General features: G+C 37.1%; 1 protein-coding gene across 2 annotated transcripts; it reads right to left on the bottom strand.

Annotated features, from left to right (window-relative positions):
• Positions 1-27,435, bottom strand: ARFGAP3 (ADP ribosylation factor GTPase activating protein 3). 2 transcript variants are annotated; one of them, XM_017829120.1, is made up of 16 exons: positions 27,271-27,435; positions 21,662-21,780; positions 20,684-20,756; positions 17,379-17,510; positions 16,132-16,218; positions 14,834-14,915; positions 14,387-14,443; positions 13,732-13,778; positions 11,544-11,689; positions 8,919-9,044; positions 8,339-8,461; positions 5,952-6,086; positions 4,826-4,949; positions 3,755-3,845; positions 2,023-2,144; positions 1-1,352 (listed from the first exon to the last, which is right to left on the bottom strand). In XM_017829120.1, the coding sequence occupies exons 1-16, from the start codon at positions 27,337-27,339 to the stop codon at positions 1,335-1,337; spliced, it is 1,551 nt and encodes a 516-aa protein (XP_017684609.1). In that variant the 5' UTR covers positions 27,340-27,435; the 3' UTR covers positions 1-1,334. The 2 variants fall into 2 exon arrangements, with proteins under 2 accessions (XP_017684609.1, XP_017684610.1); XM_017829121.1 differs by lacking the exon at positions 27,271-27,435 and adding an exon at positions 22,428-22,546.

Genomic DNA, 27,435 nt, shown 5'->3' with positions numbered 1-27,435 from the left:
TAACAAAGCAAGTCTTTTATTGTAAAGCTCTACAGTTAAGAAGAATAAATACTCCTCTTATACTGCTCTAAAAAAGAAAGATAATTTTTGATTAATAAATTTAATTAATAAATCTAAACCCAATAGGTTCAAGAGAAAATTACCAGAACTTAGAGTTAAATATAAGGCAGTTAGAAATTAAAACCTAAGTACAGCTACACTCTTAACTGGATTTCAACATAGTATTTTTCCGTTCAGTAGCTTATTTTCTGTCCCAGCCTTAGTGTTTTGATATCTTAATCACTATAACAATTTAATAAGAAAGCTACTTTCACTAACTGAAATTAAAGGCTAATTTTACCAGACAGTTGTACAGACAAAATACAGATGGCAGTACTTAGAAAGCTGGAGACTGGTGTCCATACACAGAAATTTAATTTAATTTTTATCAATTGTTTTTATTAGACATCAGCAGTTTACAAATCTGAATTAAGAAACAAAATTACAGAACAGAATTACCTTGAATTTATTGTTGGTTGTGAGGGTTTTTTTCTTTAAAGGTAATAATAAGTTTTATGCAGGATGTCATCAGCAATAAATTCTAGACTGTCTAAAACACAGCCCCCACTATTTCCTCATACAATAATTGATAATTTATCAAAAATCTAAGATTGTGCTAAACATTTTTAACAAGTATTTCATTAACTACTCTATTAGGCCCTTTATATATTTCAAGTTTTTTTTTTCAATTTTGTACACAATACAGATTTTTTAAAAGCACTTAAGGATCTTATATTGCAATTTTTTTGTAACTTTCAAAACTAGGAATAAATAGATTGTTCCCATAACAAGATGAAATCCACTATTCAGTAACATTTTGACTTCTCCATACTTCATATCCAAGCATACAACTTTCTAGCTGGAATATTGTTTTAAAACACTAATTCCCCACCATTTTATGCACATCAATTTATGATGGAAGCTTCTACTTCCTGGTAAGCACAGGTTTAACCTAAATGTATATTTTGCTACAGTCTACTAGATACCACCTCAGCATTTGAGTTCATCCCTCTTCCCCTTTCCTGCCTCAAAGACAAAACCAGCAATAAAATAAAGCTTCCAACATCTACAATAAGGTTGTTAAGAAACAAAGACTGTAAAGGAGGGGAAAAAATAAAAAATTTATGCAATGTAACAAGTTGCTGCAAAATTTCTGCTCTGTAAAGATGAAAGAGCAGAAGAGGCTGAGCCAGAAAGCTGTACAAAGAAACAAGTTAAAACATCATCAGTCTTAAGGCCACCTTCATTTCAATCAGCAATGGGGTCACTTGTGGGTCTGAAGAGAAATCTTTAGGTTATGAACCATATCGATCCTAGAAAAGTAAAAAAAAACAGACATGAGCTTGTTTTCCACTGAATGAAATCAGTTTTACTTCCATTTGCAAAACAAACAGCAGCTTAATTCTTAAAGACTTACAGAAAATTCACCAGTGCTTTCAAGAACTAGAGTTTAGGGTAAAACTTAGGATACTCAGCCTGATTTCAAGAACCAATGCCCTCCTATAGGAAATGCCAAGTGACGGGAACACCAAGAATTTGTACAATCCTGAGGCCAGGATGTCTTAGTTTTGTGCACAAACATTCAAAGGTATTACTTTTTAATCAAATAAATTAAAGAGCTAATACAGGAGTTGGGCTGGATGGTCACTGAAGCTCCCTTCCAACTAAACTACTCCATTCCCAGTTAGGAACAAATATTACTTTAAAAATAAAGTGACGACAAGTCTCTTCCATGATGGAATTTTTGTTTTAATTGGAAGAAAGACAAGAAAGATATTCTAATGAAGGTGACCTAACAGATCCAACTTATTGCTAAAAAAATAAAGATCTGCTGTCTGCTATGAGAGGTCTACAAAGCTCAAAACCAAATTCATTCCTTTCTGCCTGAAAATAATTCAACAGCAGGATTCATGATAATAAATCCCTACAAAAAGCCTTTAACTTTTGTAGTGGTGGTTAATATATTGTACCATTTTTGCTCACCTGTATAGATGTCATAACCCCATTAGCAAGTACAGAAAGTTTTCCAGCCACTGATTTCACTCCTTCTTTAAACTGAGCTATATCAGGAGCTGAAGGCAAGACACTTGTAATATTGTAGCTTCCTAAAAGGAGAAACACACACAAACAAAAAACCAAAATTTTATATTAATAAATTATTTGTTTTTCTTTCTGAAGTATAATATATGACCAGGAGCACTTAGACATAGATCTCCAATGTCTTAAATCCGTATTATTTTTATTTTTTTTCCCCAGTTTTTCTTAATTCCACCCACAGTGGAACCTTCTACACTTTGTATTCCCAGCTTAGCAATTGATGTTTGGATAACAGATGATTTATGCTGCACTTCCAACCTGTGACAATGTTGTCTTATATCCTGAACAGCTGTAATTCCCTTGCAACCTAAAGACGGATGTGATTCAGTGGTGGCTGAAGCGATGAATCCTATTTGTGTTCATGCACAGGGATGATTTCCATGCTGTGTATACACATATATTTTGCATTACTGCATCTGAAGCTTAGAAAATTCTATAGAAATTACAGTAAATGTAACTTAGGTTTTTAATTTCCACTGTCAAAAGACAGGTTTTGGGGCAGAGGGGTGTAACAGAAAGACATGCAGGAAAGGAAGGTTCTGTACATTGAATATAGCGTGAATTTATAATGAATAATTCCTGCTGTATTTTTTTCTCACTATTATTAAAGAGCAGGTAACAACCTGCAGAATTCAGTAGGATTTTATTCTTTATAATATAACTTCACATTTGCTTTAAATATTTATATATATTTAAATACTTTAATGAAATATTTGGGTTACATGCCAGTCAAAGAGTAAGTAACCTCTTGCAGGCAGGGGTTTTTCAGCCTACTTTTAGGTATCTCCATTTCTCCACAAGTTTAAAAATTCACAAACACCATTTCTTCACTTCTACACCTCTTGTAAGCCCATGTTGCAAATGCTCTTTCAAGTGGGTAAAGCAAGTTACTGTGATTTCTGCTTTAAATCTCCTTTCCTCCTTAATTTCTTTTTCAGATTTCAAATTACTAAACCCCAGTTTTGCTTAAGTAACTGGTAACAGGAATTATTTCTCTATTTAATACAATAGCCACTGTATTAAAAAACTTGTTTTCAGGGGATCAAAACTAAACAGTCATGTTTTGGGTTTTTTTTCCCCTCTAACTCTTACAAAGTAAAATCAGATGCTGTGAACTGTTTTTTCAGTCTATTCTAATAATTACTCACAGATTTCAAGTTCTTCAGTAATTCTTTTTTCCCCCCCTGTTTCTTCACAAGTTAAGGAATGAAACTCAACTGCTCAAATCAATAAAATTTTCCAGTATTTCCTACCTTTTCTATTTCACATTATTGCACTTTGTTGGAATTGTTATTGTTGGAAAAAACAACAATTAGAATCCTTTCTAATTTGATGAACTATAGTCTCTAATGTGAGGGGTTCCAACAAATCATTGAAACAGACAAACCAATTGAAAAATTTCCTTAATAATGTGGCAAGACCAGTGTTAGAAGCAAATATCCCGGTGAGTGGATGTGCCATGCAACAGATTACATGGGAATTCCAAAGCCACTAACATGTTAGTTATGATTTTTCTTAGATCCAACGTTCTCATGACAACTAATAAGTTACTTATGGTAACTTATCAAAAAAACCTACTTGATAGTCAAATATTACTTTTCATTTGTTCAATATGTACCTGTTGGTTGTTTCTTCTGATCTTCAAACAAGTCAGCTGAACTTATGGATGTGCTTCCAGAAAGCCTTTCTAGTCGAACCCTTGCTTCGTACTTGGAAAGAATGGAGAATAAAAGGTATTTTAACCACATGCTCTCACCTTCTGAGGTCATTTCAGATAATTCAAGAGATTACAGACAGAGTTTTAGAACATACAAATCCAGCTGAAGTTGACCATGCAGAAGGTTGTTCCTATTTCATGGTTTTCACATCACACTGAGTTTGTCATCTGAGTTATCAAAGAGTGACATTTACCATTGCAATACCAACTCACTGTTAGTAACCCTAAAATGTCTAAAAAAACTATCCAACTAATAAAAACAACACCTAAAAAACGTGAAATGGAGTGAGTGGGTAGGAGGAGGAGAAAGCACTGCAGTTAGCACCATGCTGACCCTTCTAATCACTTTAAAGCCAACTTTTTCCAAGTTCCCTGAGAATGGTAATTCTATTTTTTACATTACTCTTTACACTGTTAATTTTTCATTAAAAATAGATCTTTTGACATGATCTCTCACCTCCAAAATACAATATAGTATTAATCTGGTTTTTATTTCTAGGCTGATTTAACTGCTGAACAATTTATTTACTTATCTATTTATTTACAGTTCCTTGCAACAAACAGAGAGCAGGCAGATATTTTACCAGTGGTTTGTTGACATCACTTTGTGTATTTAGAGCAAATTAATTAAGCAGATTCTATCAAAAATAAGGAGTGCTGAATCATAGTCTATAGTTTCAATCAGATAAGAAGAACGATGGAGGTTTGGTCCCACAAGCAACTGCAATTCCTTAAAATTAATACTAAATGATCAGTTAACAGAAATTTGTACATTTCTATAAAAAATATTAAAGTGGACGTAATTCTATAAGCTTACTAATTCTACCAATTTTGACTATTTATATATAATATAAATATTGTCTCTGTATACAAGAATAAAACTTTATACAAGAAAGAAACTTGATAGAGAATCTTCTCTTTATAGTCAAAGAATATTATTACATTCAAAAATACTTATCCCTGCTTTCTTACATCAGCCTGATCTTGCCTTCCAAAATACATGTCTGATGAAATTGCTTTTACATTGCCAAATTTTTTTTGGGCCTCATCTGTGTTTGAAGGTGGTTCATATTCAGGTTTACGCCGAGATGCAGGTCTAAAAGAAAAATAAACTGAATTAGTGAGTGTAACTTTGGTTACAACATGTCAGAATGCAACAAATCAAAATTTTATGACACTTTTACAAGACAGTGTTTCAAATTCATTAATCTTGTATCTTTATTTTCAGAGTTCATTTCAAAAGTAAGCTAAATTACATGAACAAGAACAGAATATTTCTGCAACACCTCAAAAAACCCCAAACAATGTCAGTGAAATTCAGATTTAAATGCAATAGCACAAAACAGATTAAGCATCCTTCCACCTCAAACATTTTTATTCAGCACTTGCCCATTCTTTTTGTTGTTTTAAAGGCACTCGAATAAGGAAGAAATAGTGTTATTATGGACATGAACACCTATTTGTGTAATATGCATCACTGGTCCACTCTTTATCAAACAACAGAACCAACTTTTAGTTAAGTGCACAAAACCCTGTATTTTACAGGTAAATGAAAAATATGGTTTTAATTCAGAAGAATAGATGCAGAAAACACCAGCCAAGCACACAACCCCTCACATTCTTCTATTTTCTACTTGATTAAAGATAAAAACACAGTTGTCAGAGAAGAAAGACATTTTTTATCATCAAAACAATCAGACCTGTTGTTTTTAAGTGCCTCCAGTACCTCCATCCTCAGAGCTGGGCACCTACAGTTTCATTCAATTGATAACTAGGTTTTCTTTGGTTCATTACACAATAAACAAAGCAAGTATGTGCTCAGAACAAGGCAAATATTTGAGTTTCTCTCCACATCTTTTGTCTACTTTTATTTTTGGCTGAAAGGCTTTGGAAAATTATCTCCAGTACATATACATTGTACGGCACTGAGCAAAACAGCCAGTGCTTAAAATGTCAATAAGAAATTCAGCCTCAGGGTCCCTTGAGTAAAGTTATGGCCAAATCTTCCTGCTACAAACTGACAAAAATCCCAGTAATATGACCAGGACTTAACTCACATTAACAAACTTGGGCTTTGTGCACAAAAATATTGGTATACCTGTCTGAAAATCCTGTGCTTTTTGAAGTTAGCATTATATCAGTGTCTCTACTGTTTTCTTTCTTCCAAAAAGAATCTGAGTTGTCATCCCATTTAGAGAAAGTGCTGCTCCTCAAATCTGAAGAATCATAGTACCTAGAATAAAAAAAGGGGAAAAAACCTTTTGAAAAGTGGGAATTATATTTATTAATTATTATAATAATTATATTGCTATAGTAAATGGTATGTTTTCAGCAAAATGATAGTTGTCAGTGAATAATATGGATTTCATAATCCTGGTTAGTACAGTTGAATCCAATGGCTCAGAACAGTAAGGAAAGACCTTGTTGCTGGTTCTGTGTATTTTTTTAATCCAAATATTAATTATCTTTGAGTTTTGTAACATGTTCTATTAAAACAATGCTAAAAATGTATTTCTTAATTTAAGAAGACAATCTTCTCTTGCATATCAGAACTGCAGGGAAAACACCAAACAGAAAAAAAAAGATAAAAAATGAAGCGTGTTTGTCAGTTCTAGTACATTATCTTGATCTTTCCTCCTCTTGATTATCTGCACACATTTAAGCATATATGGGAAATACTTGAGGAAAAAAAAATCACCAAAAACTATTAAAATGCCAAAGATTTGTGCTTGAAAAAATTTGCTTAAAGTTTGGATATGACCAGGATAGTAATGAACTTCTACAAAAAGCAGCAGTCCCTCTCCTGACAGACAAAAGGGAACCACAACAATCTCTCTAAATTCCATGTCAAGGTGTAATAACAGCCAAGGTGTTTATATGGATGTGAAGCTTTCCAGTCTCACAGTGGCCATCAAAAACATGGCATTGGGCAGGAGCTGATGAATAAAATTAACTTAACTTTGAATAAAATAATTTATTTTCTCTATCCTTCCCTTTCAGATTTTTGTAATGTTGCAAAAATATTTCTTCAGTATTTGGGGTGGGGGAGAGAAAGAAAAAGTGCATTTAGCAGAAAATAAAATTTTACATTGTTACATTAAGAAAGGTTTTATTAACGGTAGCAAAAAGAAAAATCATAATCTAAGTATTTTCAGATGCTCCAATTACATACCTAAACCTTGAGACATTTAATGTGCTTAATTTACAGATACTTCTCAGCACTCTAATATCCAGTATGATTATTTTGCTTTTGTGCATATGCTACAATGATATTAAAATTACCTTGCCTCTATTTCAAATTCACAGCTTGAAATAAATAATAATAACCTTAACAAGCCCAAATCTGACTTTATACTTGAAAGAGAATGAACTTGTATAGCAACTCCAATTAGATTCTACTATTGCTGTAGTAGAAGAGCAGGGAACAGCTAAGTTAAAATTTATCTTCTAATTGTTGAAGCAAAACACATTAAAAGCCTCTTCTATAATTTATCCTTTGCCTTCTATGAAGAATTTGAGAGCAGTGACAGTTGTTGTCCAGGAACAAACAGGGACGCACTGAAATGCAATGTTTTATTTTACAAGATTGCTGCCAGTTTACTTGGGACCACATTTGCATTTCTGCTGCTACTGATGACACTACAAAGCACTGACACAAAAGTCTTTGTGCTTTTATTTGCCTGTCCCCAAGTAATTAGGTACAATTTTTCATGTTTCTGTGTCACTGATCCAATAAAGGCAGTTCATAAAAGCAATACCTTTTCATATCTCTCAGTCCAGAAACAGCGGTTTCATTGCAACTAGTGACTGTAGGACTAATTATTTCTCTCCTCCCTCCCAACAGCAGTATTTGATAATCAGTACTGCATTCATACTCTGATAAAATTCTTTTCAGTTATTTTTTGCTTACATTTTATGTCCAGATGCATTTAAGTCTATCAAATAAGACTGCAGACAATATACCCAACACACACCACCTCAAAAATATTGAAGTTTTTGCGTTTTACATGTGTTCAGACAAAAGACTAATGCAACTGTAGCATATCTAATACAACACTCTAATACTTGTTTCATTTTAAATTGGAAGTTGAAGACAGTACCACAAGAAATGAATAAATAACAAAAAGAGAACGAACACAAGTCATTCTGATAGGATTTGGAACACAGCAAATAAAAGCTTACATGGCAATTGTGTGTGCAAGTAGAAACTAGACCCTGGGCAAGACAAAACTTATAAACACTAAGTTCAGACTACCTTCTCCTCACAAAAACTAACTTCTCTTCTTTATAAATACATCTGTCAGTAGGTAAAGCCAACTTTTCACAATTTTTCTGATTCAGATGTCCCCTAATAATATGCTGTGTGTGTACACAGGTTCCACTGCCTTCTGCTTTGATCTGAGGCTTCCAATATATTGTGTATATTTGACTTTGTACCTTGCATATACGTCTCCACCCATTCAAAATAAAAAGCTCATACAATACCTTGAACTAGAAGAGAAATAGGAGTCTTCCACATCATCAGTGTACCTTTTCTTGGGCTTTGCAATTACAGGCGTCTCCTGCTCTATTGTTTGCATATCTGAGGTGACTGAGTGAGAAATGCCACTGGGGACAGGAAGAAAACAAGTATGTCAAGAGATGACAAAGCTCACACCCTAAAAGAAAAAAAGAAATGAAAGCCCAAATCTAGTTTCTGAACGTTGCCCATAAAGCCCAAGCTCTACAAACAGTTAAGAAAAAGGAGGGATTAAACCAAATAAAGAAAAGCCTTGGAAAACTGTAGCTCTCTGAAGCAGTGACTCAACTTCTGAACACAACGCCCATTCCGACAGCTGGGAAACACAATTTAGGTGAACCTCTGTCTGGCAGGTTAGAACTTAAATCTACCAGAAGCTTCCCCTTGACAAATACTTTATAGTATATAAAGAATATAATTCTTTAATGATATTAAGTTTCCACAACATGCTCCAGTAGATCTTTTTTTTCATTTCCTGAGTAAAATAAAGGATAACTGCACAAAGCCAGAGAGAATTTTAAATACAGTTTATTGACCTTCACATACCTTCTGTTGCTGCCCAATCCCATGCCAAGCCTTTCCAATTCAGCTTTCTTCTTACCAGAGAAATTTAAGTTTTCTTCTCTTGCTTTAATATCAAGATCTCTGTAGGCCAGCCTTAAAGATGACACACTAAAACAAAACATACAGTTAAGATAGAAATGTAAAATCCTACACTGAACAACCAACCCCCTAATATTGGTAGAAAATTAACCATATATATTGTAGTACTGTATTTTCTATGCTCTGTAGTTACTGAAAATATTAATTATTTTCATTGTGCCTCATCTGTGTTTGAAGATGGTTCGTATTCAGGCTTTTTCAGGCTATTCATTATTAATTGGATTAAATTCCAACTGTAAGGATGGAAGAAAGCCAGGAGAGAGGATGGTCTATGCAGCACCCCACTCTGTGTATCAGGGACGTGGTCTTTTTCAGAACAAATGTGAACTGCTGAAGTTCAGGACACAGTTTTGCATCACCATTAAGTCAACATGAAAGAGTCTTTTTTTCCACAGTCCTAAATCTATATGATAGCAAATAATTACCAAAATTATCCAATTCTGACATATTACTGTCCTGTGGTATTCATGATATAAGACAATAATGTCTTCCCCTAAGCCACACCTACATCTCCATCCCTCACCTCTAAACAAAATCTTTTTAATCTTGATTACAGAATTGCTGAAATACTGCTTACATTTCATTTTTTAGGTCAAAAGGGATACAAATTTTATTGATTTTAATGAGCAACTCAGCAATATTTTAATTCTTAAGTCCTGACTGGCATGAAGTCCAAGTGAACTATCAGAAGAAAGGTGAATGAGATTTAGGATGCTCCTGGTAGATGTGCTCTAAGCAGGAAGGAAGTACTTAAGCCTGAAATTGCTTGTCATTTTCCGTCCATTTTGTATAGGAGCAGGAATGAAAAAAAAACAACGTAACAATAAAAGTTGGTTACAAACTAGGATGCACCTGCGGAATAACTTTTGAAACCAATAAAATCAGGAAGATATATCTTCAGAGCACAGAGTTACGTTCAAGGATGTTTCAAATCAATTCTTACAGCTTAGGACCAAGTGTTACCCAGAAAATTGAAAATGTTCTAAAATTCAGCTTTAAACTGCAACTGGCAAAATCTACCCAGCACTTCAAGCAGAAAGATTAGCAGCCCTTCTTAAGAAATCTGTTCCAAGAACATCCAAATCTTATTTGTTGTTGATTAAAACAAATAGGGATACTAATCAAATTTTTTAAAGCCACGTCATTCATCTATTCTCGTCAGTGCACAACAGAAAATAAAGAAACTGTGTACCTATTATAAAATCACATTTAAAGTTTCAAGTCTCAGAATGCTTTCTCCTAAACACCAGACTACAAAAGCATCACTTCCATTCCTGCTGTGTAACATTAAATTAATTTAATAAAGCTCATTACTCAAGCTTTTAAAATTAAAACCACCACACAAATTAGCTGGAAGCAAATGCATTCTTAGAATTATTCCCCTTTCTTCCATTCATCTCTGCAGTTAAAATTCACACGGGTTAATCTCAAGGGAAATCCAGTTATCTTGTCTCCACTGGGATTGGATCCATAAATTGAAGTGTATGTGTATCCCTCATGTTTACAGACATTTTTAGAGGGTTTTGGCCACTGCCGAAAGGCTGCAATAACCTCTAATAAAACTGAATTATATGATTAAACACAGTATCCTTAAAGAATAATAACAATAAACAATAGTGGACAATCCTTTTTCTGGTTATTTAGTCGTCACTGCTGAGTCTCTCTACCAATAGTTTTTGGCAATCACTGAGAAACATGACTTAGTCATTAAAATACTTCAGGAAAAACAAATTACTCTCTTGTGACTCATATTTTTGGATGAAAACAAAACATCCATTTCTGTAAAGACAACATAAAAGTGAACAAAAGGAGTAGGGAGGAGATGATAGACCAAAGACCTTGGTCATGAGCTCCACGTGATCCTGTAATTACGTAATAATTCAGATAATTTCTTAATAATAGGACTGATTCGCCAGCACTTAAGAGAGCATGTTAAGCTTTTTAACTCTAAAAGTGTACACTAACCAGCTATTTAGTAGTCTAATTTTGGTGACAACTAATAAAATATTAAAACCCAAAAACAGGTAGTAGAGAAATATGGAAATAACCAGGAACAGCACCCTCTGAGCTTTAGGGTTGAGTATTTATTAATTAAGGCGGACTAACAGGTTTGAGGCCTCAGACAAAATTATTCAAAGGGTTTGGTGAAAATGAAGGCAGTTTCAGTCTAAAACATAAATTTAACATATTTTAGACTTAGTTCACATGTGTATCAGTAGANGTCTCCTTATTTTATTTGTTAAGTAAGAAGAATACTAAGGTTGTTTTTAAGGATAGCACTGGCCTATATCTACAGTAAATCATCGACTGTAGAAATATATAATTAATGGCCAAAAAAAGGCAATGGGAGAATTACTGTTTGGCTCATGTTATCCACATCTGCTGTGTTTTTTTTAAAGTAAGAACAGAAAGTTTATTTACATAAGCTAATCTATGGTAGTATTTAAAATGTTGTTAATTACCTCATCAAATCAGGCTTCATTGTTTTACCATTTAATTCATACTTACAGTGGCTCTTCCTTCTCAGTTTTCTTGCTGCTGTGAGGATCCTCTTGATCCTTCATTTTATCTACAGTTTGTGCTTGTTTTTCAATCTCACTAAAGCTTTGGCTGCTCACTTTTTGGGCCCCCAAACCACCTTTTTTGGCACCAAGCTGGAATTATTGAAAAACAAAGAAAACCCAGAAGTCCCAATATTATAACTCAGACAATCACTTTGACTGACTTAACAGCAAACACCACACTCTGTTTGGGAGCATATGCAGACAGCAAGGAAAATCTGGAGGGAGAAAATACTTTTTTTCCATGTTTTGATCCTAAACATGCTGTTTCTACTATCTCTGACAGGTTTGTTTTGTTGTATAAGAATAACGTAATAAAATTTGTTGCAATGGAACCACTTGGTGTTTAAATCAATTCAATCACAATTTACATTTAGAGTGGCAAAGATTCCTGAATTAATTCTCACTGGTCAGTGCTAGTGTGTAATCTCAAGTATTGATTTATTCATATTTTTAATAAACACGTACATAGGTATTGACTGATTTGTGGTAGGAGAGCAATGCACAAGTTTTGTGTATATGTGATTAATCTTTACATGTGAGACAGCATTTCAAACTTCTTTTAGATAAACACATCAGATGAGAGGCTCCATTCTGCACTATTTTTAAAAATAATTCTATTTTTAGTTCATATTCCTTCAATATAGGAATATGTATATTCTTTCTTTTTGATGAAAAGATTTAAAACTCACTTAATACTATAAATATGGATACAATCATGGTGATTCAAATGGTGGTACAGTGCTCAAACTGCTGTTCTGAGTCTCCTGTGTGTTTAATTCCTAACCTGCAACACTGCAGCAATATTAAGTTTCACAATGCAATTAAATATCTTAACTTTTTAATGCTTTAAACTCTTCATGGAAAAGCTCTGACCTATTTCCACATAATTAGGCTCTGACACTACAGTTCACAGACTGTACATGAACCTGTGAACCCACAGGGTTCACAGATACCTGCAGATACCACTCGGAATAAAAAAATTCCTCTTGTGTGTCAGGGCCCTCTAGTGGAAGCACAAAATCATAGGACAATCTAAATTAACCTGCTCCAATAAACCTTCAAAATCTTTTGTCCTACAATAGTCCAGACTTAAAAGGAGTGACTCCCTGTAACATACTGTCACCCTAACAGGCTATTTTCTTCAGTCTCAAGAGCCATACATTCAAAACCTACTTTTTCCTGGCTAACTTGAGCTGTCTTCCTCAGTTTTCATGTTCCTTGAACCATCATTTTGAGACACTCCACTCTCTTCATGCCTTTTTACAGAAACCAGATGCTTAAGAAAGAGCTAAGACCCAGAAGTCTTAGCTAAGACCCATCCAGAAACAAGTCTGTAAACTGTCTTTAAAATTGAACTAAATGCAGCTGCAGAAACAACTTTGTTTATAGCTTATATATATATATAGAATTTATATCTTATATAACTTTCCTATATTTATCCATACTGCTGTGTCGTGTGAGATGAGGACTCCTCCAGAAATACAGACCTGAATGTCTCAAGCTCATCTTGCACTGACAGATCATACCCCATGCACATTTAGCCACTAAAAAATGCTACTGGAACTCCCTCTGTTCTCAGGCTTTGCTACAAAAAGATCTCAGTGCCAACTACCCGAGATGAAAGCCTGAAGCAGCCCTGAAACCAACTATCAGCAAGGGAGAAGAAAGGTTATAGGGCATCAGAGGAGTTGCAGGGACAACAGCAGTGAAAAGAACTAAAACGGGATACAGACTTTGACTTTTTCATTTTCCTTATTTTTTTTTTAAAGTATCACCTGCTGTTTAGGTAGAGACACCACAAAGAAAATGTCACTCCATTCACTGAGCTATACATACATGTAAACAGAATTTATCTGAGGTCAGAAACAACCCACAGAACTGAAGCACTCTACCACATAATAACAATATCCTGTTAGACAAGTTATCTTAACAATAATCCATTTTCAAACAGGCAGTTGGCTGTTTTGACAGAGAAACTACTTCTAATTCCATTCTACTTTCATAAATTGCTACCAACACAAGTAGTGTTTGGTGCTAACTTACATGGTACGTTGCCATATATTGTAACATACGTGTTTCCATAGATGTATAATCCAGTTAAAAATACTCATTGTTTATAATATAACACTTACCCCTTTCTTAGCTTGATTTGGCTTCTTTTTTATGAAGGTGGTATTCTCTGCAAGGATTAAATGGACATTATTTAATTTATTAATTCCAGAACTGCAGAAAAACTGGTTTGAGCTGAAATTTAGGTGGAAATGAGACAAAGACTCTTCACGTAAGACAGAACTTGTGATGTTCAAAGCAACCAAGAAAAGCACTTGTTTTATGAGAACATGTGTTAAAGGTACAAATGAGAAAACCAGGAGGTGTATGCAGTTTTTACTAGTTTCCAGCTCTAAAGAAAAACAACCCCAAACCCAACCACGTGAATATAAAAACAGTGGTGAAGATCATATTGAGTTATCCCCAGACACCACTTTTCTACTACCCCTGTGCTGCTGAGAATCATTCTGCTGCTACTCATTCTCAGCAACCTGCTTCTGCAGGATGATCCTCAAAATGTCAAGTCACTTATGTATTTTATTCTATTCTACTTCCATCAGCTTTTTTTACTGTACTTACAGTATGATAAACTCTTCGGTGTTAAGCGTAAGATCCTGGACACTAAAGATACTGTATTATCAATACAAGATTTTTCCAGTCTAAATTTTTATTTTCTGTACAAATGGATATTTAAGTGCACTACACTTATTGCTCTCTTGTGCTGCTTGCAGTCATTACCTAATGCAGGTTGTGGAGATGTGCTAAGGCAATCAACATTTGGTCCATGTTCTGCTCCTAAAATATAAGGAATAACAAGGGTAAGAATATCAGAAGGCTCTTCAGAATGCCCAAAGTACCAAAACACAACTCACTGTACTCAAGGAACTGCTTGGCAGATGCAGCATAAAGTGTTATTTCTATCACACCTTTACCAGTTACTAAGAGAGCAGAGATTCATCTGAAGTCTTTTGACTCAAATTTTGATTTGGATTTCTAGAAAACATTATTAAAGGAAGATGTAATCCCACACAATCAAGCATAACCCTTCTTTAAAATCCTTCCTCTCCAAAATCCTTGTGTTATTAGCATGGTTAGGTTGTTGAACTATTAAAGCAGGGTAAAAAGAGTCTAAACAAGAGACTACCAGAAATACGCAAGTTATTGTTGACAAAGAATCAGTCATACCTGCACTGGATTCTGGAGTATTTTCTGAAGTTTTCTGCTGGAGGGAAACTGCTTCTGGTGACATCCATTCTGTGTTCTTTGCCTTGAAAAAAAATCTCAAAATGAAAAGTGCACAGAAAATAGAATATAGCAAATAAACAGGAGCACCAAGCTCAAAGACTGCCTAAGTAAGCATCACTTATTTATTAATATTGGATTCTTATGATTACAGCTTTTAGGATTTAAACCTGTAGTCAGAAGGGTAATTATTAAAATGACAAGAAATGCTTACCTCTATTAAAAGCAAGCAGGTTTCAACCCACTCCTGAGCATGTTTATTTCCCCTCTCAGGAATTTCAGTATGTTTACCATCCAAAAAACAATCTGCATTTTAAATGTGCTTTATGTGTTGCATGCTGGATGACTGATTTACATATATCACCAAGCATTCTCCCCACTCGAAGCTCTTGCCCTTCTAGTTTTCCTAACACTTAATTTTTGATTGTGAGCTGTTTTCTCAAGTCTTCCTGAGGAGTCCTCCCACTTCCTTGAGACACATTCTCCTCAACGGGCAGGTTTGTGACCAGGTCACAACAATATCAGCTCCATGATCACACTTGTGTTTTAGTTGTGCACACACTGTATTAGAAAGCAATTACGCTACAAGACTTACTGTTGTTGCAATATTTAGGAATATCAGGTGTATTAATAACTTAATTGTTCTAAGCTGAAGATCAAAATCACTGAGGTTGTTTTTACTGGTATTTTTTAAATTCCAGACTCAATTTTGAGTCTCTGAAACATCAATCTCTGAAATAAATACACATCAATCTATCACCCTAAAGGAGATAGGATCAAATAAACAAAACCCAACACTGGCAACGGCCTTCAGAAAGTTACTTTAACATCTTCCAAGAGGCTGTAACTATTCTGGAGGAAGAAAGAAGGCTTCTGCTTAACAAGTGTTTAAAGAACTGTTACACTTCACTGATTAAAAACCAAACATATCACACAGTATATTGAAATCAGAGCACTTCCAAGCAAATAATACTGAGTCCAAGTGGAGTTCCATCCCTACAAAAAAATAGAGAGTTTCATTCCACATTTAGCTACTATTTGTGTCATTCTAAACTATCGTATGAGAAAGTGGTTCACATCCAGAAAGAATTCTAAGACCCACAGAAGGAAAAGCAGATAAATGTCCTCACTGTCCTACCTTTTCTCTATCAGGTTCTCTTTCAGTTTTAATCTTCCCCATAGAGCAGAGGTAACCAAAGGGTTTAGAAAGCAAACGAGAATTAAATCCAGGTCATCTATACCTTGGGAGTAACATGGGATGCAAAAAAGTCTTCCTCCTCTTTGTTTTGAGGAGATGCAGGTGGTATTCCACATCCATCTGTCCACAGCTGAAATGAAGAGACAGAATTTTACAGCATAAGTGCATTAATATATTTTTTATCAAATGCATTAATCTTAAAACAATTCTTTTCAGGTTAAAAATTTATTGATTTTTTTTTCTTCGTACATAATTTTTCCTTACAAATTCATTCAGTATATGACATTCCTTTTTTTATTCAATTCATCCATATTTTGTGTGTTCCTTGTGCATCAACTCACAGCTTTGAGCAATGCCTGATCTCAGGGCAGCCTGGAGGCCCCACAGTGCCACAGGACAGGACTATAAACTACAATTTATATATAAACTGTAAACTTAAGTTTGCAGTACACAATGAAAACCATATTTTTCAAATAATTAATATCAAAAAATTGGATGGAATACGTAATTGAAGCAAGATAATCACAGTTGCTCAGTGTCATCTGGGGAACATACCACCCACTTCCATCCACTTAAATACATAAAGTATACTATATTTACTTGACAACATTTTACATCTAAAGCTGTTATATTAAGTAAAAAACAAATATTCTCCAAAGTTAGTGATGTGAACTCTGTTGTCTATAGCATGAATAATACAGAATTATTGTAATCCATTAAATTTCATGCTATTTGATGCACAGAGGAAAAAAACCAAGTTTTCTTGCTTTTCTTTTAATTCCCACTCATCTGATCAATTTCAAATGAATCAGTCAGGAACTTTAACAACCTGACTTAAACAATCCAAACACGCTTTCTGAGCATGAAGAAGAGAAGTGTTGTCAAACTTACTGAACACCTCAGCAAACCAGTTCTGGATACTTTGTTAGTAACTTCTTCCTCTCAGCAACCTACCAATGTTTTGACAGCTTCCATGAACTCTTTCAGTATTTTTAATGGAGAACAGCCAGTTCAGGACATAAATGACTTGCTAATTTTTCAAAATATTATTTTTGTAGGGGGAAAACCCCCCAAAAATACACATTTACATGTTCAAAAAAAATCCCACTTAAATCACAAATATTCTGTAGTCAATTTCATTAGAATTTTACAAGCTGTACTTCTCTAATAATTCTGTTTTGGATAAAACCAAAACCACCACAAAGTTAATGGAGAAATGACCACAGAGAATTAGAAACCTAAAGTGACTCTGGCGGGAGAAATCCCAATGACAGGACACAAACTACTCACATCAGTGCCGTGCTTTCTGGTGGCCTGTGTTGCAAGAGATTTAATCTTCTCCTTGTAAAGCTGAGCACCACGACTGTTGTACTTGGCATTGGTGTCATTTGTTGTGCAGCCATGTTGATGGAAAAAGGCAGACTGGGAAGTAGAACACAGGGAATGTGAGAAGAAACTTAAAACTAATACCATTTAACATGCAGATGTATCACGACATGGAAAAATGCTCTGCTCCTCTACCTAAATTTAATCTTTTAAATTATGAAGTACAAGCTCCAAAACACAAAGAAAACTCTACTCTGGCAACCTCTTTACATATAAATAAAACAACAGAAAAAACCAAATACATGGTATATACGTATTTATATATTTAAAAGTATATACAATATCACATATGAAGAATCCTAGTTCTGAAATTAAGTGATAAAGTGAAAGGAAGAGGGGAAAATTGATTGCCAATACCTGTGCTTCACAGGACATTCCTGATATTTTAAAAGGCATTCCTTGGCTAGAGAGAACAATGTATGTTCAGTGGCATCAAAATGAAGGTACAAAAACGGTCTTCCTCCAAAAAAGTGTGTTTATTAACATATATATGTACATATACGTATATTTATAGGTTTGTGTATTTATATATAAAATGAATAAATTAAGCTTGTGCATTTCTGCATTTAATTATATGAACCTATTAACTTGATACACAGAAAGGTTTTTTAGAAATCCTAGTTCAATTGCAGAGATTTAATCTGAAAACAAAAGGAACTAAGGACACTTTGGATTTTTTAGCAATCTGATACACAGCAGGAAGGCCAGGACTGCTTTTATCCAGGATTCAGCTTCATGAGGCAATTATATATATAAATAATTTGTATTCTATAAGTACTTCTAGCCAATAGTTAGTAAAACCAGGATTTTTAGTGCAATTAAAAGAAAATGTTAATTTTACTTTAAATGTCCAGACAATTTACTAATCTGGTCTTTCCAGTTTCAGATACTAATCTTAGTTAATCCAAAACAGGCAATGGAGAGTGTGAGGTATTTGAGGGGTGGCTCTGGGTATATTGCACCTCTTGGTACAATGGCAGGAAACAGTAACATCCAATCAGGAAGACAAACACTCCCAAAATTAAATAATAACTGTTTATTGTTATTCTTCTGTTTGCAGGCTTTCTAAGGTTAACTGAAACACTTCTCAAACTTCACCATCTCTTTTTTTCCAGCTGCCTTAAATCCTCTGCATAGTAAAATTTATATAGTTTAACCACAGTTTTTAAGCATTTGGTTAAAAAAGAAAGTATTCTTAATGCAAAATCTCCCTCTTCTCATTTAAAACTATGGGTTTTGTGTACTAAGTGGCATAACAGAAACTCAGCGAGTAAATTCCTGTAACAGGATAATTAATATGGAAAGGAATAACTTAGAAAGGACGGGCTGAATAAAAAGAGGGAGAAGACACCACACAGCTCTAAGTTAGAGACACTGACCTGCTGAATCCCTAATTCAAAGAAAAATATTTAACTGAAATACGCAAAAGTGGGAAATAAATAATAATGATCCTGAACCCATCATTTTTTGTATGTAAATATGAAAAAAAATAAACAAAACCAACAGAATATTAAAGGGTTAGACTTCAGGAAAGTTTTTAAAAGAAACTACATTAAAGACAAAGCACAGATGAAGGAAGATAAAGGATAAGCACTCAGGGAATTAGAAGAAAAGTAGAGATCACTTACAGAAGTTGCAAGTTCCCACACTGGGTGGGCAACTTAGGGAAGCAACCTCAGTTATTGGGGGCAACCTTTGAAAAAACATGGGAAAACAGGCAAGAATCCCAAAGAGTTGACAAAGGAAAACACCCCTTTTTAAAAAGGAGACTGAGAACAGCTGTGTCATAGTTTGAAATTGGCCCCCCCAGGAGTCGGGGGCTCAGAGGTGATTGGGTGCCAGGGCAGTGTTCCCTGGAGAGCCAATCACTGTCCATGTTGTTCGCTTCTGCTAAAAATCATATATACACAGCCACCAGAAGCTGTTGGCAGTTCTCTGTTGGTGTCTGCTGCGTGTGGGTGGAGAAGGCCAGGGGGTGGCTGGACTCCTTCTTTCCCCCTCCGGGGGGAGAGGGGAGCCCTGCGGCCCCCCAACTCTGCCTAGGACAGAGTTAGAGGCAGCATTTAGAGTGAGTGTTTGTGAGGGATGCAACTCACAGCACCTGAGATAAGAGGAGAGAGGCAGGCCTTGCAGCCAAGCCCTCTTCCCCACCCCTTTCTGCAGTTAAGCTGTGGAGGGGGGCCTTTTCTTTCCTTCTGCTGTAAAGTGGAGGAGAGGCTCAGCATTGGAGCAGAGCCAAAGTGGATGGACCGAAGAGAGAGGCCCGGAGGATGTCTCTGCCGTGATCTAAACGGAGGACAGCCAAAAACCCGGAGGAGGAATCAACATTCCAGGATGCATACGTTGATAAGCTACATTGCAGCAGCCTACAAACCGAGGTATGAGACTGAGAGAGAGAGATCATACAGCAGAAATGACACAGACCGAGGAGAAAGGACTCAAAGCTTCTTTCTCGGACTTCGTGAGGAAGGAAGGACTTCCTCAAACAGCTGAAGATTGGTTAGGGAGTGTTCAGGGCCCAGAACACTCCCACGAGAGAAAGACTGTGTTACCCAGCAGCCTTGAAAGGCTCTTCCTGGACTAAAGTTAAAGGGAGGTGCTTAAAAGGACTGATAGAAGTGTAATACTATATGTATATAGTTGCCTTTAGTTTGTATAATATTTATTTGTGTAAATAAATACATACTGTATATACTTCCCCTTCCCCCTGTAGAAGCCTCTGGCCTGAAAGTTGGGATCTATCTCCGGTGTTGGGATAAATTCTGGGAAAGGGTGGGGGAAGCCTGGAAATTGGATTTTGGATTTTTAATGTGGCTCAAACTGCCACAAGCTCTCAAAATAACTTCACTTTATAAACATGTTGTGTAACCAATTTATTTGTAAGCACATGAAAAAAAAGTGACAGCCAATATGAATTGGCCAAAACTAAAACAAAGAATCTGATCTGGCCTTTCTGGTGATATTCATTAAAGAATCATAAGAAAAAATAAAACATTTGCAGATTATACTGAGATGGGAAAGCTGCAAAAAGTAAAAGGATGAAATTAGGATTCAAAGGAATTTTTAAAAAACGAGGGGATGGGGATTGTAAGGAAGAAAATAGACTGGAAAAATAAAAATCTCTCCAGGATGGGAGACAATAAGGACAGACAACAACTTCCAAGCCTACCAAGCTTCAATGTGCAAAGCAAATACTCAGGAGTACATACAGCATTTGCATTTCCTCCAACCTGCATGCACCTCAGCTGGAACCAAGACCAATTGGAATCCAGTTCTGTGGATCTAAACAGAAGGAAATCTTTTTAATGTTATCTCCAAAGCCATTTAAATTCTAATTTTTTTTTGCAAAGTGTTCCTCTCCCCTCCTTTTTTTTTGTAACATGAAAAACACGCATTTATAGAAAAAAAATCTGTGACAATACGTGATGTGCAAAACAAATTAATAAAGCCATGTAGAACTGCAAGTTTTTCAAACTGTCACAGCTTGAAAGAAAATGCACCCTCTGGCTGACAGGTTTTCCCTTTTTAAAAGCACCAACAAGGTACATTTCCAGGAATCACATGCAATGACAAAATGACAATTGGAATGTCACAGCACAACAAAAATTTGGGGCTCAGTGAGTATGAGAATACTGGGATCATTAGGAACGGATTCTTGAGAGGCCTTCTGTAACACTCTTGTACACAGCAAAAAGGCAGCAGAGGAAGAATTTTGGCTGATGGAAAATGTCTGGTTTTACCTTCAGTCCATTCTTGGATGCACTGCTCTCACTCACATCAAGCAGAACCTCACATTTCAAATATGCAGTTATTTATCAGACCAAAAAGGCCCAAAGGAGCAGCAGTGAGGACACTCGCCTGAAACAGGACAAGCTCAAGGTGCAGATTTACTGCACCAAGGGATTGACTGAGCTAAACCAAGTGTAAAGAATCACAGAATAACAGAATAGTTTGGGTTGGAAGGGCCCAGAACTCAGGTGACACCACAATGAACAACTTCAGGAAGCAAAGATGGCAAAACCTAACACAATTCCCATCAGATATGTCAAAGCCAACGCAAACACTAAAAAGGTTTGAATAGGAAGCTGAGGGAAGAACTGGCTTTCCTCTCTGAGCATGTGCCTGAACAAACAAACAAAATCGTTAAAAGGTGCAATTTTTGCTGTAAGAACATCCAAACTGCTTACCTAATGAAACTCAGATGAACCCCAAGGGATCGATGGGTCCCTGAACAATCAATGCACAAAAACACTCCATAGGTTATGCTGGCCCAGCTCGGGTTCTTCGCTCCGCAGTCAAAACACACCTTGGAGAAAATAAAGATCAGTGACAGGACTTGAGCACAACCAGGTCTTATAGTTGTATTATAGGTCATTCCAACACCCCTGCAGTGATGGAACTTAATTAACTCACCCTCACAGATTTTGTTGACATGACAACTCTATGCTATCCCAATTTTATAAATACCAAGAGGAGTTCCATAATCTGCCCACATTACTGCGTGCCTTCCCTATTTCCAATTCCAACCAGTGTACACAGTTTGGGAAATCAGGTCAGAGAACCCACGTCAGTCTAGTTCAAACACAGGTTTAACTCAGCACTTTCACCACTACTAAAATGTTCCAGAAACATTTCCCCAGGGCAGGCTCTGCTCATGACACACCAGGGCAGGTATTAGCAGTGTTAATGACATCATTATCAGCAGTGCTAATGACATCATTATCTACTTTCCTATAGAGAAACCTTGACCTTTAGGGCCAGCCAGGCAAATCCAGCTGTGTGAAGGAAGCCTCCACTCCGTGCAGGGCTTATCCCACCTCCCTCTGTCAGACATTGGGATGATTCATCACACACGTCCTGCCACATCAGCCTTTGACTGTCCATGACACACTGGTTAAAAATAAATAAATCAGGTCCACAATTACTTCACAGACAAACCCACAAATTTCTTACCCTCTGCCACCATGGCAGACCTCCAAGATTCAGCCAAACCTACAGGAGGTGTGTCTGTCTACATCTCACACACTTTGCAGGTCTGCACACCACGACTTTCAAGTCCTTTTCCAGCTGTTCTGAGTTTTGTGCTTCTCTGGCCCAGGAAAGCAAGAATCAAAAAAATTATCTGATACAAATCAGCTTTCGAATGCAGGGAAGAATGCAAGTTTAAATGGAAACAGCTATTCCTAGTTAATGCCATGTGCACACATCTACTCCTGTATGACATCACTTCATTATCTGACCAATGCTTTTACAGTGGTATTTGTCAAGGCTGCAAAGAAGTACCTCCACAATAAAAGCATCCACCTATAGATACAGTCAGTGGCATCTATTAAGAAATAACTCCACAAAGAGAAGCTTTTACACACAAATTGACTGTGCTCCAATCTGCAGCTTTATCCTTTAATATTCTCCTATATATCTAATGCATCCTCATATAGCAAGGGAAATTCTAGCTTATGTAGATAATAACAAAAAAAAAGATTTATTCCAAGTCAGCTGGGAACGTATGGAACACCAGACACACAGGGCACAGGCTGAAAAAAAAGTTAAGAACTCCATCTATAGAACTAAATAGAGATTTTTGCCTCTATTTTTTTGTACACACAGAGTCAAGCCCTGAGTCGGCATTCAAGTCAGCTCACACATCATCCACCCAAATTAGCTTCAAGTACACACCCAGGAGCAGTTTGAGGCTAAACTCCTTGCTTTAGTGTAGGTCCATTTAGCTTGCACAGTCCAAATTTATCAGGCACATGCACAGTTCACCAGCAGATCCAGCATTAACTCTTCCAACCTCTGAACATTTTAAGGCTGAGCTTCAGTTTGGCTCACGACTGGTGGCAAACACAGAAAACATGGAGGTCACAGCTTCTGCACATCCAAGTCCCCTCTAACCCTCTCAATAGAGAATTAATATTATTAATTTTAATAAATTATAATACATTAATTTTAATAAATAATAATGTAAGTAATTTACATATTCCATGTATGTGGAAATGGATCATTCACTGACATAGAGCACAAAGAAATAAGATAACAGTCTACACACAATGTGTGACAAAAGGAGAGGTTGAAGGGAGTCCCTGAAACAAGCTCAGGTGAAAGAATGATACACAGAGAGTCAGGAAAAAAAGAAAAATAAGACTTCACATATACCATATTCTAAGAAAACACATACCTAAGTAGTCAGAACTCATTCTCTTTTTCCCAATTCTCTGCTTTATTTGAAGCAATTCCTTAAAAAACAACAAGTGCCTCAACTTCATTTTAAATTGGCTATTTTAGGCTTTTTTTTACAAGGCCAAAAGGAGGATGGGGAGAACAAAAAAGGAGAAGATTCTGTTTGAAACCAAAGTTAACAGAAGAGCCCTGGTCTCGCTTCTTATACAGGAGACTTAGAGACAGGGAATTCCCTGGAGTACAAATGGGAAACGAGACTCTTGAGTGAGTGGCTTAAAAAAACGCCCATGTATTAAAAAGTTCAGTTCTAAACATCCCTGAAGATTCTCTTCCTTTCCCTGGTACAATTATAAGCACAATTTCAACATCTTAAAGGCAATTGCATCATCTTGGCAGTTGGCTGCCACAAAGCAGCACAGCTCAGGATCTTACAGGACTGTCAACCTGTGGGAATTATTCATGTGCATAAAAATGTAGATTGTAAGACTGGGATGGAAGTAGGGACATCTAATTTTATCACGACAGTAATGTATAAATTGCCATTTCCATCATGCTATGCCACAGAAATAGATGTTTCATTAATATTTAGACTCATTTTGTTTAGTTTTCTTGGTGCTAGAAGTGCTTCCTGCTATGTAAATGCTAACAAGAATTGGGGGGCAAAAATTTAAAATCAATTTCAGAGCTGGCCTAAGAAATCGTTTCCATTTTAAAAGCAGATAAAGTGTATCTTCTGTACTCATTTAGGTACAACTAGAATATCAAAATAACGATAAAATCAATTTGAAGGATATGCTTAAGTAATCTATTGTTTTTAAAACATGATTGCATTTTTTTGGCTTATTTTGTGTTAAAGCATTTCATGACAGTGTAGATCCAGTAAGAGTCACATTGGGATAAAAGAGCCAAAGACCTTACTGAGATGCTTGTAGAAGAGCAGACACTGAGATCTGGGTATAATCCACAGCAGGAGTCACTAAATCGGACAACATCCACCTGGCACAAGATCTCTGTGTTAATAAATAAATATGTAATACATTGTTATTGGGTATGGATAAGCTACTCTCTTTGTTACCAGCCAACAAACCCAGACGTGTTTTCCTACTTTTCCTGCATCAGCAATAATAATCACATCTGTTGATCCCACTGGGAACAAGCTTTGCCCAGAAATATGGACTCAGAGCAAAGGTAGGTCCAACTCACACCACAGTCACATGACCAGCAATACCAACATAACAGAGTATAAGGGATAGAACAGGAGCGTTTGCCATGAGAAGAAGACAAGACTGCCCACTTTGGAAGTGTCATGATCTTAAAATGACTTAAGGGAGACAAGATAAACTCCAGTCTACCCTGGGGCAAAACCTAACCCACCCTCCAACACACCCACAAACACACTGCAATAACAAACTCAGCAGCTGATAAACCACCAGCACAACATACACACTTAGTTTTCAGTTCAGATCCCTGATCTGGGAGTCCAAGCACAGACATGAACACCATCATCAACCAAAGCAAAGAACCGGGGAGAAGTTTCAGAGGAATAGATCTATGCCAAATTAAAGCCTGAGCTTGCAAGCCTTCAAAACAGGCGAGCTATAAAGCTCAAACACTCAAGTCAACAGTATTAGGTAACTTAAGGACTACAAACATTTTTATGGGTAAAAAATACATCCTACTTAATAACTGTAACATGTTCCTTAAGTCATCAGGCAGCTGATCACCAGCTTGATGTCACCAGGCAGCTCTATATTATGTAACAACTAAAGGCACACCAAGAACTCAAAAAGTTATTCCTGGTAGTAAAAGAAACCAATATCAGATTACAAATGTTTATTTCAAGACAATTATTCAAGTATCAGTTTCAACACGCTATAATTCAGAAATTAAACCACACATTTATTTGAGAATTCTTTTCCTAAGCTCGTTTACACTAAGAGCGAGCAAAGTGTACGTGCACATATCTACATAGACTAGGCAGTCAGAAAGCCCAGATGCTGCAGAAACACCAATTCTTCCAAATTCTATACATTAACTACAGTCAAAGCAAATTACTAAGCTTTTAATACAGAACCATATCAATATTTGCGCTTTCTCACATGTATCTTCCCCAGCAGACAAGGCCTACAAATCAAAGGGGAGGACTGCTTAAGGAGAACACAAAAGAAAGGAAACAAAGCGATGTAATCAAACACGAGAGGATAAACTAATTGTATAAACAACTTTTACTTTAAGAGAACGATCAGACGGATGGGCACAGGAGAGCTGTGAGGTCTAAGCTGTTGAAATTTCCCGCTCTGACTTCACAGGTCAACAACCACCGCAGTGTTACAAGTTTTCTGTGCCTGAGCTACTTCTTTCCCGCTGGGCCACCATAAGTGGCAGCAACATTGTGCCCATGTTGCTTTGTCAACACTGGCACTACATTATTTCTATGTAGCATCTGACATGACTGCAAAGGAGAGACAGATCCGCATGAGCAACCACAGGTCCCTGATTTAATCCACCTGATTAAATCTAGCATGGTAACAAGGAGTCCAGTACAGGGAACTGCTCGATCCGCTCCATCCTTGCCAGGCAGGGACAGCACTTTCCAACTCTCCTCTGATCCCAACAGAGAAAAAGCATCACAACAGCCATACAGAACTACTCAACTTTTAGGCACAGTGCCAGCGAATTTCAGGAGCTCGTAAAAGATCTTCTCTCTCACCCTCTTTGATGGGACCAGGACCTTTCCTTGATAACCTTTTTACCCTGTTACAGAGGCAAGTTTTAGCAATCCTTGTGTTAGAAACCAACTGAGTGTTCACCTCCAAGCTCTGAGAAACCAGACACGTGCCCGTTACCTGTAGAGTCTTAGCGTGATTGGTGTTCAAAGCATGGTTTTGAAACAGAGACAGACATCCAGATGCCTGTTCCCAGAAAACAAACCCAAGGTGTTTCTCCTGGTGTATTTTATAATTAAGCTCACAGTGCACGTCACAGGGCCAACACAACAAGCAGCACAGAGCACAGAGGTGCTGAAGGCACCCAACACCTGGCGAGGCACCTTTCCCAGCTCACACCTCCACATGCCACAGACGATAGAGGAACAGCTTCACAACACGGCAAAAACCCAACTCAGCACGGGACACGGCGAGAAAACAACAAACTTTTTTATCACCGCAGAAGTGGCTGTGCCACAACGGGCTGATTAAACAAGAAAGAAAAAAAAAAAAGGAGGAAAAAAATGAGAAAAAAAAAAGAGAAAAAACAGGAGAAAAGAAGGAGAAAAAAAAAGGAGAGGAAAAAGAAACACACACTCATCACTGTGTTGTCGCTGGTTAGGAAGGGGGGTTTTATGGGCAGCAGAGCTGACGCTCGCAGCGAACCTGAGGCACACGGCGGGCGCTGCACCTCCCTCCCTAAGGAGAGGGAGGGCGCGTAGGGAAGAACTCCCCCACTCCCGGGGAGCTGCCTGGCCTTTCCCCCCTCTCGCAGGGACTCCCCCAGCCGCTCTCCCGGGGGCCCGGCGGTAGTGCCGGGCTGCGGGCACCGCACCGCCCCCGCCCCGCCGGCAGTGCGACGTGTCACCGCGGCGGAGCCGAGCCCGGCCCGCCCCGCCCAGCGCCTCTACCTTGTTGGTGGGCACGGAGCGCAGCCGCTTGAAGATGGCGGCGATGTCCTGCTTGCTGGGCTCGCACATGGCGCCGGCGGCAGGGCGGGAGGACGGCCGGGCGGCGGGAGAGAGTGGCGGAGGAGAAGCGGCCGCCGGGACGCTCCGAGCAGCCGGCGCTGCCGA

The sequence above is a fragment of the Lepidothrix coronata genome, unplaced genomic scaffold (genome assembly GCF_001604755.1).
Source record: "Lepidothrix coronata isolate B3197 unplaced genomic scaffold, Lepidothrix_coronata-1.0 Scaffold158, whole genome shotgun sequence".
Classification (NCBI taxonomy): Eukaryota; Metazoa; Chordata; class Aves; order Passeriformes; family Pipridae; genus Lepidothrix; species Lepidothrix coronata.
This window is presented reverse-complemented; position numbering and strand designations above follow the sequence as displayed.

Bases quoted from the DNA above. Each gene is read 5' to 3' on its own strand.
- ARFGAP3 (XM_017829120.1), bottom strand. From the start codon at position 27,339: ATGTGCGAGCCCAGCAAGCAGGACATCGCCGCCATCTTCAAGCGGCTG. The intron at 9,045-11,543 runs GTAAGTATGAAT...GTTTTGTTTTAG, and splicing joins ACTGAGAAGGAAGAGCCACT to TGTGTCATCTTTAAGGCTGG. The intron at 2,145-3,754 runs GTACATATTGAA...TTCTCCTTTTAG, and splicing joins TCAGAAGAAACAACCAACAG to GAAGCTACAATATTACAAGT.